Source organism: Phragmites australis, chromosome 2 (assembly GCF_958298935.1).
Source record: "Phragmites australis chromosome 2, lpPhrAust1.1, whole genome shotgun sequence".
Lineage (NCBI taxonomy): Eukaryota > Viridiplantae > Streptophyta > Magnoliopsida > Poales > Poaceae > Phragmites > Phragmites australis.
The window spans coordinates 8,095,764-8,111,716 of record NC_084922.1 but is presented as its reverse complement, the minus strand read 5'-3'; the positions used below and the strand labels follow the sequence as shown (position 1 = coordinate 8,111,716).

The window sequence follows — 15,953 nt, the reverse complement described above, 5'->3', positions numbered from 1 at the left end:
TCCTCTGCGCAGGGAGACGATGCAATAGGATTCGGCAGGTGGCTAGGGCTGCACCCCTTCTCCGTCTTTGGAGGAGGGTGTGAGGTTTCCAAGCATAAGAAGCGGACGGGAGGTTTCTAAATTAGCCTAAGATGTAGGAAGGAAAGTGAGAGCGAGGGACAGGGGAGAATTTTTTATTATGGGCTGCTTGATCGTGTATAATATATGATGGAGATTGTCTCGTTATATCATAACTACACAGGGGCGGCCATGGCGGCACTGGTATGGTATGCATGCATTAGGTGGACGCCGAGTGGGTGCAGTCAGCGGCCACGAAGGTGACGGTGCGCTTCTCGAGGTCGTACCCAACATGAAAATTCTGCTGTGCCACGTTCCCCAGAATGGACACCGGCTGCCCCTGCGACACGGACACCACCGCCAGGCACAGCGTCCCCTCCTGCACCATCGTGAACGTGTTCTCCGCTCGCAGCGTCACCGCCGCGCCGCCGCCGAACACCAGCGTCACGTCAGGGATCCCCCACTCCCGCCGCCCGCTCACGTCGTAGCACAGCTCCAGCAGCTGCTCCGGCGACTGCGCGCGCGGCAGGGTGATCCGCCGCTCCAGCTCTGTCACCAGCGGCCGCAGCAGCGCCGGGTCCAGGAACGTGAGCGTGGTTCCGGAGTCCACGATGATGCGGGAGCGCTGGGTTGCCACCGCCAGCCCGCCGACTGCAACGGACTCGAGGGCCACGGTGTAGTACGAGTCCACGGCCGAGGGCACCAGCGGCGTGGTCGCTGCGCCAGGCTCCGACAAGACGGCCCTGGCGCCGAAGTTGAGGGTGGATGACGAGTTGGCGGAGTAGAACGGGACCAGGCAGTAGGAGAACTTGCTCCCGAACGGCGTCGCGGCTCCGAGCTGCGTCACGAGGGACAAGGCCCCGCCGCCGAGCCCCACGAGTCCGTCGGAGCGGAACGTGCCGGCGGAGTACGTCGAGCAGCCGAAGTTGACGTGGGACACGCGCACCCGGCGCGCGGCCCCGCCGTCGTCGAAGCTAAACGTCTCGGTGGACAGGAGCCCGATCGTCCGGGAGCCGTCTCCGTACGAGTACTGGTACTGGCAGTTGGAGACGACGTGGCAGGAGGCCTCGCTGAGCGACTCACACGCGACGGACTGGCAGCTCACGAGACCGTACGTCGACGAGCGGGACGGGTCGAACACGGCGGGCAATGGCGAGGCGCCGCCCGCGGCGGGCGCGCGGCTGTCGCTGCCGTTCCTGCAGTTGAACCACACGAGGTCGCTGCCTGTGTCGGCGATGGCTAGCATTTGCCTCGGCGGCGTGCCGACGTTCACGGCCATCAGGTACTCGAACGACCTGGAGATGACCTTGGACTCGACGCCGTCGCCGGGCGCGGGTGCGGAGGCGGGCGACGCGCTACGGCCAGAGCGTGCGGACGCCTCGGCCTGGAGAGAGCGGCGGGCGGCCGCAAGCATGCGGCCGTGGGAGGACAGCGCCGGTTCGTGGAACGGCGACCTGGCGGAGTCACGGTGGATGAACTCCACGCTAAAGCCGCCGGCACCGGACGCCGTGCAGCAGCGTTTCCCGGCGAGGAGGAGGCTAAAGAGGAGAAGCGCGCGAAGCATGGTCGCTTCCATGGCGATGGTGTCCTCCTCCTAAACTGGAACACGGTGACTCGCCGGTAATTTCTGCCGGGGATCAGTACCTCCCAATACTAATAAACGTATTGGCGTAACGTACATGGTAATTACGGAAAGACCAAAGGATCAGTGGGATTTGTATGAACTGTAGTGTATCTGCATGGTTAATTACGTGCTAAATGATACGGTGATACAGCTACACTTGATTGGAGAAAATATGCGTTTTTAACTTCGCGTGTGAAACTGAGAATTTCGGAGGCCTCATTTTAGTAGGGATTTAAATGCATTTCAGTGCAGATATGCCATGACCAATCACTAGCCAGGTTTTTTGGTTAAAGGTGAACCAGGAGAGACAAGCAGTAATTAGGATCCTGCAAACTGAGTTGATAAGGAGTGAATTAGTGGGGGGGGGGGGGGAATCTCATGCTTTTCATTCCAAGTGTTCTTTAAGTTTCAGAAAAAAGAAAAGAGTAAGCAGCGCATATCTTACCCAATACGAAACTAGTTTATGCGAGATATATGATCAAAAATTAATCAACTTTAGGATATATAATTAAATTTTCCCACAAACAATGCAAACCCATGGAACTGATCTCCGGTCGTGTAGTGGTGTGTGCGCGTATGCGTCTTCCTTGCAATTGAAAAAAAAAGATCAACCTTGAGATGCGCATTTGGGCAACGCACAATTCCATTCCATCTTGCCAACCGAGCAAAAAGAGACCGGCGAGGGAGAAACTGTGGCGCCGGCGAGGACGGCACAGTTTGATGGGCTCATTAAAAACACAGCAGTGCGAGACATGGAGGCCCACGAAGCGTCCGTCAGGGTCAGACCGATCCGTTGTGCCTAGTGGAAACGGCCGACCTTTTTTATTTTTATATATTTTTAAATCTAAATATTGTACATATATACGTCCATTTTAAAAATTTAAAACTATATTCTGTTTGTGTTGAATTTTTTTGGAGCGTTAGACTATAGCATTCTCTACACAACAATTTTTTTTCAAAATTTTTCATGATCATTTCGATAGTATTTCGAATTTTAACGGTATTGGAACATGTTTTCTTCCAATAGGTGACACAAGTATAGAACTCCAAAATTTCAGAACAGATACGTATGCTTTTAACTTTTTGATTTAAAAAAAATATAAAAAACCGAAACAGCCGATGTAGCCTGGTCCAAAAGATGGTGCTGAACCTGAGAGCGAGCAAGTAAGCACTAAACAGCTTTCGGACAGGCCCTCCCCTCTCCCTCTGAAAAATCCCAGCCAGTGGACAGTATCCAATCCCAGCCAGGATTGTGTGCACCGCACAGGACGGCACAGCACCCCTCCTTGCGGTGCAGCCGCTACGTACTGTAGCTGGGCCTGGGCGTGACAGGCCACAGTTTTGGGTGGCCATAGCCATATCCGTTTGCACTGTTACACCATTACATGCATCCATGCATTGCTGCTCAGGTGGGATTGGATATTGTCCAGTGTTATTACACTGAATAGGGATGGTATTCGGATGTGGTAAGTAGGATATTGCTCCCACCGTTCCCCTCGGTTTTGCAATGCCGCGAGTGAACGACGTGGGGGGAGTTGGGCTGCGACGGGGATCTACACTGGCCACTGAGGCCTGAGGGGTGGCGACTACAAGAAGGAGATAAGACTCGGGAGTAGGATACGATACCTGATGGATTAGGGATCGAACTTGAGTACTCGACTGACAGACTGGCCCACCTGTCAGTAGTATAGACAAGTAAACGAGTGTTACGGTACGGGTAATTCTTATTTATATCTGTATCTGTATACTTGTTAGGTATTATTTTTTACCCATAAATATATCGGCAGATATCAAATATGAAACATATCTGAGACTTTTGTGTATTAGACAGGTATTAGGTAAAACTGCCTTTCCTATACCTGACAGCGAAAGGCAGCGCATAGCTGTTCATGTTGCTGAGCTTTATGCTACTGCTACTCTAGTTTGGGCGTTTTCAACTGGTGCTGTGTATTGCAGTATTGGGGAAAATAGTTTTGGATACTAGTCAAAGTTTAGCCCAATCATTAGGAATGTAAATATCATTCCCTCTAGTTGTAAATGTAGATGTTTTAGTCTTCTTAACTATTCTCTAAATATAAGTCATTCTCGAATTTCTATACATTTATTTCTCTTTTGTTCCAGTCTTGCTCTTATTTAATAAATATTACTACTCTCACAAATGAATAAGTTATCTTTTTCAATACAGAATAAATGAAAGGTAACAAGGTCATTTGATCCACTTTCTTAATTTTTATGCACAAGTCTAAAATGACCTACATTTGCAATCGGATGGAGTATATTTTATTATGTCAACAAAGAACTAAATAAAATAAACTAAAAATTCATTTTCACCTAACTAAGCTTTTAACTATCTATTAAATAGCTACTTATACCCCTTCAATCATACAGCCTAGTGGAGCACAGACTTGTCTAACAAAAAATGGAACACAGACTTTTTTTCTTGAAAATTTTAATGGAGCACCAACCAAGCGGTGGTGTCGCTTGCAAGTTGCAACTTGGCATCGGATGCTCCTCGCTGGGCCGACAAGGTGTACGCTGACTGACCAAGCGCAGCCCCGATTCGATTCCGATTCACTTCAGCTTCGTAGACAAGCCGGTGCCAAAGAAAAAACCCCATTTTTTCCAGGAAGAATCAGAAAGAAAGCAGCAGTACTTGCAGTCTTGCAGAGTTGCAGTGCCAACTGCCAAGCAAAGCCGGTTTGACTAGGCGAGCGTGTTTACCCGTGTAGGGCAGGACAAAAGCAAGCCACAACTTCAGGGCGAAGAAGATGATTCTGCTTTGACCTGACGTGCAACTGGCCCTTGGCCGACCTACTTATCAAGTAATTGTCCCTACTAATTACAGGTGGGTGACATTGACGGACACAACATGGACTGTTAGAAAACACTTCACTTTCTTCCTTCCTAACCCCTCCTTTTGTTTTCCCTCCAATCCTCCCTTCTTCTCCATGAATCCATGGAGCACTAGAAAGATAGGAGGGGCATGAGCCCCCCGGAAGATCCGCCCGTGATCGGTGGTTAGGAAGAAGCAGTCATGAGTCATGACACGGAGCAGTAGGAACAGCTCAAGTCATAGCAGAGGACACAGGTGAAAGGCAAGGTGTGAACTTTTTCTGAGCAACAAAGGAGAGGAGTATGATGTGCTTCCAGATTTCTCAAGTCGCATGGAGTTTGGTGCGGTAGAATTTTGTACCGATTAATTCCCTGGGACCAAAATCAGAATGATATACCTTCTGTCTGAAAGAAATCCACTGCATGGGATTTTTTAATTAGCTGATCACATAATGACTTCTTTTGCAGGGATCAGAATTACCGACAAAGGCTACAGTATACATAGAAGAAAAAGGCGAGGCCGCCGATTCCAGCCGGATCCGGTCCCTCCTTGGCCATCTTCAGCTTACCGGTGGCGTGTTTTGGGTGAGGAATCCTCCCTAGTATACATCTACTACTCTTCAATTAGTCATGTAGGTTCTAGAAGGTTTTGAGCTCCGTCGTGAGAGGGAGCGGCGATGGAAGTGCTCGCGGGTGGCAGACTGTTGTCTGTGCAGGAGGAGGTGCTCGGTCTTCTCGTCAACTTCCCTATCGGTGTCGGGTACGACTTTGATTGCATGCTCTCTTTCTTCATCCTTGTCGAGGCAGCGGCCAAGACGAGCAGCCCGGACCAGTGCGTCGTGGCACAACGGGAAGTTCGTGGAGGCACGGAGCTATCGTTCGAGCGGCATGAGGCGTTGCCTTGGTTTTTGTGGTCTTCGACGTTGATCTTCGTCGTTGGTCTCGGTGTCGATCGCGTCATTGGTGCCAACTCCGGCCTAGTTTCGATCTCCGCCATTCTGGTGCCGACTCTCTGCATCACTTAGACATGGGATCTCTCCTCGGGCCTACAGCTGGAAGTCCGGCTTTTGCTGTTGAATGTTGTCTCCGATGATGCCGCCTTCGTCGGTGATGTTCCCTAGAATAGCTATGGAAGATACGTTTGTGTTTGGGTCTGTGATGTGTATGCATTTGCGTATGGGTACGTTTATGAAAGTACTATGTGTATGTGTTCTGCAGAGGGATTGGGTATCATCCTTTGGCGGATTGTAGCTTTAGGCCGCACGCTTCTTTGCCGGTGGTCGTGGAAGTTCTTATTTCCCTGTGTTTGAGCCAGCAATGCAACCATCGATTCATGTTCAGTAGCTTAGATATACTTCGGCAATGGTTTCAGAGTACTGGATGTTGCAGTATTTTTCAATATTTGGAGTTAGTCGATGGTCTCAACGCGAGGGGTTCGCTTCACGATCTCGACTCGTTTAGAGCGGCAGAGATCGTTTAGAGGCGAGGAAGTGTTTCCTGCAATTTAGAGATGTACTGTTACTTTAAATTAATATAAACCCTTTCTCTTAAAAAAAGATTTATGGTTTGAGCAGGAAGAGAAAAAAAGAAAAAGCAGCCAGGCGACCATGCAATCGATTTGGCAGTATTCTATGGGATTCCTACTGCTTTTTGGCAGCTGCTCATTCATTATTCACGCCGGAAGGGACTACACGATACACGGATAATGCATGAGCTGCAAATACCAGTCCATGAGCAGCCTTCTTGGAAGAAATATACTCACACCAGTTCATGAGCACATGCACATTTGCTGCTGCGATCCTCTGAAATCAATCGTCCAGGGCTCGGAATCGAAGGTGTTTGGTTGCTATATATGGTTTTTTTTAAAGAGATGAAGCGTACTGAATAAACACGATGACTTTTAGAAGAAAAATATTTGTTTGTGTATATAGAAGATTGCAATGACTATATAAAAGTATTTAATTATTTGCATGAGCGAATGTAATGACCATACACTCAAGACTAACAAGTGAGTTTATTGTAGTATTATAGCGAACACAATACATCAACTAAATCAGATTTTAGAGAAGCTCGATTCGAACATATCTATCGAACCTGACTCTAATCCTATAATTAGGTATGTAAATATAAAGAGACAATATATTTAAATAACTAAACAATCTTATCCACGATAATATATGCACGTACAAAACCAAAAACTAACTAATACATTCATACGGATAATCAAACCCGCTCCAAACGAATCCGTGCAAACTAATGCCAACGCAAGGATTTGATTCTCGGTCTCTGATTGTGATGCTCACAGCCGCAACTCCGGTCTCCGTGTAAGATCGCGCGTCTATCTTTGCCCTGACTGGTTTGAACAGGTGTGCGTGCAGATATGGACCGGATGAGAGCCTCGGGTCCTGCCCTGTCGCGCCTAAACTGGACAGGAAAGATGTCGAGATCTCCATTCTCCAGCCACCAGCAGCGAGCTGCTCGCTTCCCCATGCATGCATGCACTTCTGACGCCCGTCGGTTCTGCAGGCCTCTTTTCTTCTCTTCCACTGCTGTTGCCTGGACACCGCTCACGCCCGCACGGACGTCGCGCGAGAACAGAGCGATACAGAAAGATTGCTGGTGCATGTCACCTGTTCATTTTTTATTAATTAGATATGATAGCTGTTCAATTAGGTAAGAACTATATTGATTAAGATCTTATAAAAGTCTTTTTATAAAATATTCTATAATTTTTTTTACATCAGTAAGGACGGACTCACTCAAAGATAGTGGGTGTACATGATACTATATAATTATATATTTTTTTAATAATATATTATATATCAAATCTATAAAACATCTCTTAACTAAGTAAATATGATATAATCTAACAAATGGGACACTTATCAATACTATATCCTAACGCTGGCGAAATCGGTGTCCTCTCAGCCCCTGCTACTATAGCAGTGGACCCTGTGTACGTATATATATGTATAGGTATATGTATACATGTGACATATGTATATATGTATAGATATACATATACATATACATATACATATGTATACATGTATATGTAATTTTCTTTTTGAGAAATTCTAGAAAAATGTCGAAATAGATATTAGTTATATTAATAAATCGCTGAAAAAAAAATCTAAAATGCAAAGAAAAATATCTAAAACTCAAAAAAATATAAAACAATTTTTTTAGATTAGTATTACTTTCACCTACATGTTAAAACTATGTGTATATATAAAAGTACTATTGTTTTCTCTATAATTAATTTAATGTATTTAACATTAATAATTTTATAGATAAATATTGAAATTTACAAAATTTGTGAACTTAATTTTTTAGTTTTTTTTATCGTACTCTACACAATAAAATAAAAACAGACGCGGCTACTCCGTGCCAATCTTACGCAGCGCCAATCAGACTAGTACATTTTGATTCTAAATCCATCGACCTGCACGTACACGGCTGGCCGGTGCAGTGCACGGCACTGGCAGCCGGCCCGATGACTTGTCGGCCGCCGACGGATGAACCGCGACGGCAGGGACGGAGCTAGAAAAAAATCAAAGAGGGGGCCAATTAGGATGAATTAAGTATAAGAGGTGCCAAATAATTTTTTTTATTATTATACATAAAAAGATTTGTGTTATATAAAGGAAATTATCAGCCATAGGGGGGGCCAGGGCTCCTGCTAGCCCCTCCCTGGCTCCGTCCCTGCGGCGACGGCCCGTGGAAAGTTCACGCGGCGGAGGAAAAGGAAAAGGCGGAGGGAGACCTGCGGGCGAACCGGCGAAGGCAGGCACTACCGTGGGCCGGGGGAGGGGACAAGCGCCCGACAGCCGGCGCGTTCACACGTCCCCGTTTTACGGGTGGACAACAGCCACGTCTGGCTACCAATTTATTTTCTCAAAACACAAGGACAACTCGACGCAGTAGCAGATCCGACACAAAATTGTAAGGAGGGTGACCGACCCGTGCCGCCCGTCTGCTTGGGACGGGCCCACACCGTCCAACTCGTCAAGAACCCGTTGAAATTTTCAACGAGGCCTCCAGGTGCGCCGGCATAGTAGGATGCTCTTGGATGATCCGCCGCTGACTCGATGCACCCGTACATTTATATTACTACGTATATGTATACGTATACGTACTTGCACAACGTCTCGGCTTCGTTTCGCTTTAAGTTTGGTGCATATGGTGCTGGAATTAATTTCTCAGCGTTCAAAATTCTTGCGTGCCTTCCTCTCCTCCGTTGCTAAACTTGGCACACACGCACGGGCAGACTACAGGGCCGAGTTCATTTATTCGGATTGGATAGCGTCAACACCCGGAGCAGCAGTGGTTGTGTTTGCCTTCGTTTTTGGCGTGCCGTGATGTCCCGGTCGAGGGCCGTAGGTTTGGGATCGGACGGCTGCGACCGTGGACCCGCTTGACGCTACGGCGCTCGCTGCTTCCGGGGCCGCTGCAGGGCGCCCAACCGGCAGCCAGGGCCCACCGAGGGAGCGACCCGCGCCAAGTGCTCTGCCGCTGTACACGACATATAAATATTAAATAAAATAACATCAATAATAAATTATTCGTTATTTTTTCTCCTAATTTTATTATTTATTTTTATTATTAAAGCATGTCTCATATCTATAGTTAGTAATAAACAGATATGTTAGATAAATAAGATGGATAGTGAAAGTAAATAAATTATTTAAATTTTAAAAGTTTTTATTATAGTAAAAAAGAGTAGAGAAAGATATGATGTGGGAATCGAATCATATTTTATATAGAGTAGTAGAGATTGTGTCAGCCTCTTTGTCTCTTTAATTTATGGTTTACATCTCGCCCCAGCCTCTTTAATTTATGGTTTACACCTTGCCCCCAGCCACTTTAATTTATGTTTTACACCTCACCGTATACGTTATCTACATATTCCTTTTGTTTTATACACAACTATCTCCACTTCTATTGATAACTCTGAATCCCTATTTGAATAGGCTTTTTTAGCTTTTTTTAAAGGTAAAAACTATCTAAATAGTTAGTTTTTATCTCGGCTTTTTATAGGCTAAGGAAGCTGTTATGGCTAAAATAAACTAAAAATTGAGAAGTATATTCTAACTAATTTTTCTGATTTTTGAATATACTGAGAAATTAAAATTTAATAGCTATAACAACTTTCTGCACTGAGTAAAAGCCCGAAGTCACCGCCTATCTAAACGGGCCTAAGGCCAACTCCAGCACCGCACAGTACTGGTACAGTGGTACCGGAAGGAGGAAAATACTGTATCAACACTGTAGCAGTACTGTTTACAGAGTTAACAATATGTCCGGAGGGAGGGAAAACGTTGTAAAAGGTAGAATATAGGTAGCTATTGGAGATAAAAAATAAGAGATATTATAATAGTGATAAAGAATGCTGTAATAGTATTTGAGAATGAAAATTTAAGATAGCTGTTGAAAATAACCTATGTGACAGGCTTATGTATTTTCCATGTGTATATGCAAAACAGTCACAAGTACAGGACTCACTAGCAAAAACCCACCTTACCGGTGACCACCGGAGCGGACGGTGACCGCGCCCACTATAACCAAACCACCTCCCCTTTCCCTTGCCCAGCACAAGCGGAAGCTGTTGCTGCAGCAGCAGAAGCCGCCGCGCGCAGAGCTCACTCGCCGCCGGCCATGTCGGTGGAGACGGAGCGGAGCTCCACCGAGTCCTCTGCCGCCTCCGGCCTCGACTTCGAGGACACCGCCCTCGCCCTCACCCTCCGCCTCCCCGGCTCCACCTCATCGTTGTCCTCGTCCTCCTCGTCCCCTGACCCCGACCGCAAGCGCGCCTCCTACGACGCCGAACCTAACCACTCCCCCCTCGCCGCCGCCTCCTCCTCCGAAGCTCCCCCAGCACCCAAGTACGACCACCTCCCCCGATAAAAATGCGTTCTTTCCGGGAATTAGAGGGCGATTTTGGCTTGACACGAGCTTGATGTTGTTTCCTTGTCTCTTTGGGTGGTCAGGGCGCGGGTGGTCGGGTGGCCGCCGGTGAGGTCGTACCGCAAGAACGCGCTTGCCGACGTCGCGGGGTCCAGCAAGGCCAAGCAGGCCGCCAAGTTCGTCAAGGTGGCGGTCGACGGCGCGCCCTACCTGCGGAAGGTGGACCTGGAGGCCTACGCCGGCTACGACCAGCTCCTCCGCGCTCTCCAGGACAAGTTCTTCGCCCACTTCACCATCCGTGAGTGCTGCCACCTCTTGCTTCTGGTCCCGGCGGCTCTTTGCTCCGTTTGATTGAGTGTTCCAGCTGATGAGGATGGTTTGGCTGGATGGCGCACGTAGGGAAGTTCGCGGACGACGAGAGGAAGCTGGTGGACGCGGTGAACGGGACGGAGTACGTGCCGACGTACGAGGATAAGGACGGCGACTGGATGCTCGTCGGTGACGTCCCCTGGAAGTGAGCTCCTTTGTCCTCCCTATTTTCCCCTAATTAGTCGATTATCTATGCAGTTCGTGCTCGAATGCTAGCTTCTACGCATGTGGTCTGATGGTTGTTCTTAGTGTATGATTATTGATTAGGAATTTAGGATCTTGCACTGATCATCAAATTGGATGCGGTAGCTTTGATTTGAGAGGGAGTTTGGCAGATGTAAGGTAGAGCTATGCATTTCTTTGTAGAGTTTGGTCATTGTTACTTAAAAGCCTTTTTTGTTGGCATTATATTGCACCATTGAGATGTGCAATGAACATGGTTGATATGAATTGACGATTTCATTTTTGGGTAGAAAGGCAACAATTCCTAGAAAGGTTTGTTTGAATAAATAGGCATTAGATCCAATTCCCTCGGATTCGCACAGAAATTACTTCATCTTCCCCACCGATACGAAGTGATTTGATCTAATCCAACCTATTGGAACAACACCAAAGGGTGCGTTGCGGGAGGTTTTTTAACATTGTTTTAAGTGAGATTCCTGAGAGCTGCTCTTGCTGTTGGCAGTAATGCATGTAAAAGTGTTATTGAAAGGATTTGAGAACATGACTTCTCTGATTCTGCATATATTGATCCGAAAGAGCGTTGTTGGAAGGATATGGGGGATCTCGGGAAAGGAGAGTTAGGAGGCACTTTTTTTTTTCTTGTACTGACAAGGTTTGCTATTTCCTTTTTCCCTTGTCAGCTCACTACGAGCAGACTGATTATAAAATATTACCTTTTTTGTCAGGTTAAACTGAAATCAATTAATTGTAGCATAACTAACAGGGAAAAATGAGTTATCCACCCCTCTTTTGCCTTTTTGTTTTTTTGAGCTTAGGTTCCATCCAGAAACGTCGATCACATGAATCAGTCATATTACTGTTTCTAGCTTTTAGCAGATTAAGCAACTTTGATGTGCAGTTTCTTTCCATAGCTGGGCAATTCATGAGGCCTATGTTGAAAAGAATTGACTTTATTAAGATAGCCTACTTTGGATAAGGTTACCTTTGTAGTTTTGTTCTCCACTACACTTTGATTACACTGTTCATTGACAAGAGATGTCAGCTAAGCTATGGAGCAAATTGCTTCTTGGTCCTTCTAGGAAATATATTAATAATTTCTTGAGCTTTGAGATGGTTTGATGTTTGTTATTTCTTCTGTGCTCATGCTTGGTAGTATTGCAATTAAGTAGTACTTGGTACCAAACTGCAAGGATATATGATGTACTCATTAGACTTTAATTTGACAAGTTTCTAACCTCCTCAATTCCTCATGCCTATGTAGGATGTTTGTGGAAACCTGCCAACGCCTCCGTCTCATGAAGAGTTCTGAGGCTGTTAACTTAGGTACATATTCCTCTAAAAAACCGTATCTTTCTATGCTGCGGTTGTTAGCTCCTTTTTGTGCTTACACTCTGCATCCATCTTAAATTCTTAATTCACTTGTTTTTTTTTCTGTTACTCACAGCACCAAGAGCTGGTCGATGAGGCACACTCCATGCTTGGTATGCGCGGGCTTCTTGAAGGAAAGAGGAAACTTTGCTCTCCTGAGGTTCTTCACGTGAGATAGAAATGTGTACAGTTGTCACCTACTGCTTTCAGTCCCCTTAAGCTATTGAGTTGGTTGTAGTTTCATTACTTGTCGGTAGTTTCGACATATAGATCCGAAGCTTGAAATACACGCCTACAGTTTCGTCTCTTGATGAATAAGACCAGACACGCAGAACTCATGTTGTTCAATGTTTCTCGTCTGCTTTCTGTTTTGCTGTTAGGTTATATGTGTGATACTTCATACTCTACAGGTGTGAGGGCAATGACATGCTGTTATACATCTTATTATGTTGACCTATGGTTTTGTTTGAAGTTTGTGGTTCTCCATCCTATGATATGTAATCAGCTTCTTCTGTTGCTGATACATTCTGATTTGCTCAATTGCACTTTCATTCCGATCATTAACTGATGAGCTTGGGTATCAATCAGCGATTGAAATTTAGATCGCTGATGTTTCACTCCCATTTATATTCAGTAGGGTGTCCCCCATGGGCCCTGGAAGGTCTGTAACGAATAGTCGTTCTGAACTTCAATAGTGAATGTGTAGTGAGCCTTGTGCAAGGACTAGGTCACTTAGCATGATACTACAAGGCCGATTACCATATACTCGCTACAAGGTGAGGCGGCCTAGCGAGTACCTGGTACCTAGTTTTAGAGCCTTGATGTGTAGTCAACGATGGATATTGTTCATTGAACCCATGCCATGCTATTGCCAAATGGAATGGATTGAAAATGAAGCATGCCTCAGTATTAAACAAGCAGAGATCCCTGATGGCTGTCTGACCATGTGGCATTGACTGCCTGAGATCGCTGCTCTCCAAGGTAAAACGTTTCTTCTGTTGAAGAACCATGGCTTGAGCCATGTTCTTCCAGCAGTGCTCTGAACCAAAACACAGAACATGGGTAGCAGGTTGGGCTTGCAATTGACGTGGTCTCGCCGCCGCTGAATGAGTGCGTGGCAGCGACGGATCAGCACCGGTTGTTCTCTCTTTTCCGGGGAGAAAACGACGGCCTTATCCATGGCCGGTTATAGCTGTCGCTTTCCAGTGTCACTTTCAGGTATTTTAATTACGTTTTACAATTTTTTCTTCACAGATGAAAGGACTAAAATTCCTAAAATTTTATTGAAATTTCAGTTATTTTTCATCCTCTTTTCTGTGGACCATGCTGAAATTTCTATTAAATAGTTGAAATTTCAGTCATTTTTCATTCTCTTCTACGTGAGTTTCACATGTCAGTAAAAGAAAATTCTAAAATTAGATATTTTGTTCCCAGCTAAAATTCTCGAAATTCAAAATTTTCACCAAAAATTCAACAAAATTTTAATCCATGGACTCACTTCTTCTCCTCCTCCTTTTGAAAGATTTCTTTCGAGAAAGTGACACTCTTAGCTTTAGCTAAGCTAAGCTTATTAGGAAGACCTCAAATGAAATCGTGAGTAGAATCATCTGGTTATAGATAAACTACTCTATGTCAATTGGCAGCAAGGGTTTCAAGAACATCATATTTTGCGATCTTGGGGCAAACGAAAGGTCGGAGGACTTCATGCCTACTCAAACCACATTTTGAGAAGGAATTAATTAGGTTTTGGGATGTGAAACCAAGCCATCATTTGCCTTTAGAACAAAGACGAACTCACCACTGGTTTTTCAAAGAGTAAATTTTGTAAAACTACAGATACTTTAACAAAATTATTACAAAATTACATATTTAAATAATATTTTACAAAACTACATATTTAATATCAATTTTATCGCAAAACTATAGATACTTTGATAAAATTATTGTAAACCTACATATTTAAATAATAGTTTCATAAAACTACAGATTTAGTGTTGATTTTATTGTAAAACTACATATATTTTGGCAAAATTATCGCAAAACTATATATTTAAGCAACAATTTCACAAAACTACAGATTTAACGTCGATTTCCCTATTTTATATTTTCCCAACAATGGAAGAGAAATTTTTACTAGCCTATGTGGACATATTTGTACTAAGTAGATATGTGAAAAAAAAGAGGTATATAAGAAAATCAAAAAAATAGATGAATGTTAGGTGTAAGAAATGGAAGGACAAGATAATTAGTGTGTCCATTATAATGTGACCAATTCACTGCGGTTCGCATTCAGAAATCAATCGGTTTTTGGCTAAATTCAAATTCATTTTTTAAAAATAAATAAAAATTAGATGAAATTCTGAAAGTGCATCTAGCACTTATGTGTGATTTTGGTAATTAATGATAATATCTATGGACTAACTATGTTGTTAAAAATTGTTGGTAGGATGTTCCATAGATGGCATGAAAGAGAGATATGCATCAAGATCAATGAGCTCTAGGTGATGCTCAGATAAATGATGACAATACATATGAACTAACAATGATACTGAGAATTGTTATTAGGTTATTTCATAGGAGATGCATAAGAAATGAAGTATGAATTCATTAAGAAATACCATGAGTTAAAGAATTACATCAAAGTTATTGATGCTGAGAATTGTTATTAGGTTATTTCATAGGAGATGCATAAGAAATAAAGTATGAATTTATTAAGAAATGCCATGAGTTAAAGAATTACATCAAAGTTATTGAGATCTTAGTGATGTTCATAAAAAAGAAGAAGTTTGAAGAATGAATGTTAAGTTACTTGCGGAGATTAAGTAACTAAAGATATATCATTGTCAATAGAGTTTTATGGACTAGCTCATGTGCTTTGTGCTTCAGAGTGAGTTGAGGTTATAATACATAACAAGACATAAGTTGAATTAAAATCATATATGCAAAAAGTGAATAACAAAATTGAACTTCATATATGATAAAGTGAATTTATTGAAGATGTCAGATACAAAATGGTTTTCTACGGTAAAATGGTGAAGGGCGAGCAAGACGACTGCGATGGACCATCCAGTAGTGAAGTACAAGCAAATGCCTTGACGCCGAAGGACCAAGGCGATAGTGAAGAGCGAGTGAATGATTTTGCACTAATGGACTGCGTGAGGCCATGGAAAGCTATGAGTGACTCGCATCAATCATATGAAAAATTAAGAAAAGATAGAGTGAATATTATATAGAAGTTGACAACCCTCAAGATTTGAAAGGAACAAGCGGTACTTGAAAGTATTCAAAGACTCAAATTGGTTCAAACGAGTTTTACATTTGAAACTAAGTATAAGTATGCCACATTATTAAGAGAGATACAACATAGAGCTAATTATAGTATCTCAGTCCTCAAGAGTTTTATAACTAACCCAAAGTGAGAGTTAGTTTAGGGAGCCTGGTGCGGAAAGTGTGAAAGTGTCCAAATTAAGTTTCAGAGTATTCCTAGTTTGATACATTGTGTTTGAGGTCATGAATAAGCTTTCTATAGAGTATAAAATAATTAAAATCGGACTTTGGGATCAAAAGTTATCGCTGTTTTTTCAGGGGTCAGTTATGTTGAACTTGGAGGTTC

At 44.1% G+C, this 15,953-nt stretch overlaps 3 protein-coding genes across 7 annotated transcripts; 2 read left to right on the top strand and 1 right to left on the bottom strand.

Annotated features, from left to right (window-relative positions):
- Nucleotides 1–277: 277 nt before the first annotated feature.
- Nucleotides 278–1,633, bottom strand: LOC133902295 (aspartic proteinase CDR1-like). The gene has a single exon (XM_062343901.1). It carries the CDS (start codon nucleotides 1,631–1,633, stop codon nucleotides 278–280), a length of 1,356 nt encoding a protein of 451 aa, XP_062199885.1.
- Nucleotides 1,634–4,540: 2,907 nt separating this feature from the next.
- LOC133909819 (uncharacterized) lies at nucleotides 4,541–6,008 on the top strand. Of its 5 annotated transcripts, none has more exons than XR_009908442.1 (3): nucleotides 4,541–4,781; nucleotides 4,982–5,098; nucleotides 5,321–6,008. XR_009908442.1 is itself a non-coding variant. In XM_062352367.1 (3 exons), exons 1-3 carry the CDS (start codon nucleotides 4,846–4,848, stop codon nucleotides 5,536–5,538), a joined length of 345 nt encoding a protein of 114 aa, XP_062208351.1. In that variant the 5' UTR covers nucleotides 4,541–4,845; the 3' UTR covers nucleotides 5,539–6,008. The 5 variants fall into 5 exon arrangements, 1 of the variants encoding a protein (XP_062208351.1); XR_009908441.1 differs by having other exon boundaries at nucleotides 4,541–4,860; XM_062352367.1 differs by having other exon boundaries at nucleotides 4,541–4,855.
- Nucleotides 6,009–10,043: 4,035 nt separating this feature from the next.
- Nucleotides 10,044–12,811, top strand: LOC133897728 (auxin-responsive protein IAA1-like). The gene is made up of 5 exons (XM_062338546.1): nucleotides 10,044–10,398; nucleotides 10,504–10,718; nucleotides 10,820–10,934; nucleotides 12,234–12,295; nucleotides 12,417–12,811. Exons 1-5 carry the CDS (start codon nucleotides 10,172–10,174, stop codon nucleotides 12,434–12,436), a joined length of 639 nt encoding a protein of 212 aa, XP_062194530.1. The 5' UTR covers nucleotides 10,044–10,171; the 3' UTR covers nucleotides 12,437–12,811.
- Nucleotides 12,812–15,953: the final 3,142 nt, after the last annotated feature.

Coding starts and splice junctions, on each gene's coding strand:
- LOC133902295 (XM_062343901.1), bottom strand. CDS start 1,633: ATGGAAGCGACCATGCTTCGCGCGCTTCTCCTCTTTAGCCTCCTCCTC.
- LOC133909819 (XM_062352367.1), top strand. Junction 5,099..5,320: donor TTACCGGTGGCGTGTTTTGG/GTGAGGAATCCT, acceptor TTGTCGAGGCAG/CGGCCAAGACGAGCAGCCCG.
- LOC133897728 (XM_062338546.1), top strand. CDS start 10,172: ATGTCGGTGGAGACGGAGCGGAGCTCCACCGAGTCCTCTGCCGCCTCC. Junction 10,399..10,503: donor GAAGCTCCCCCAGCACCCAA/GTACGACCACCT, acceptor TTGGGTGGTCAG/GGCGCGGGTGGTCGGGTGGC. Junction 10,935..12,233: donor GTCGGTGACGTCCCCTGGAA/GTGAGCTCCTTT, acceptor ATGCCTATGTAG/GATGTTTGTGGAAACCTGCC.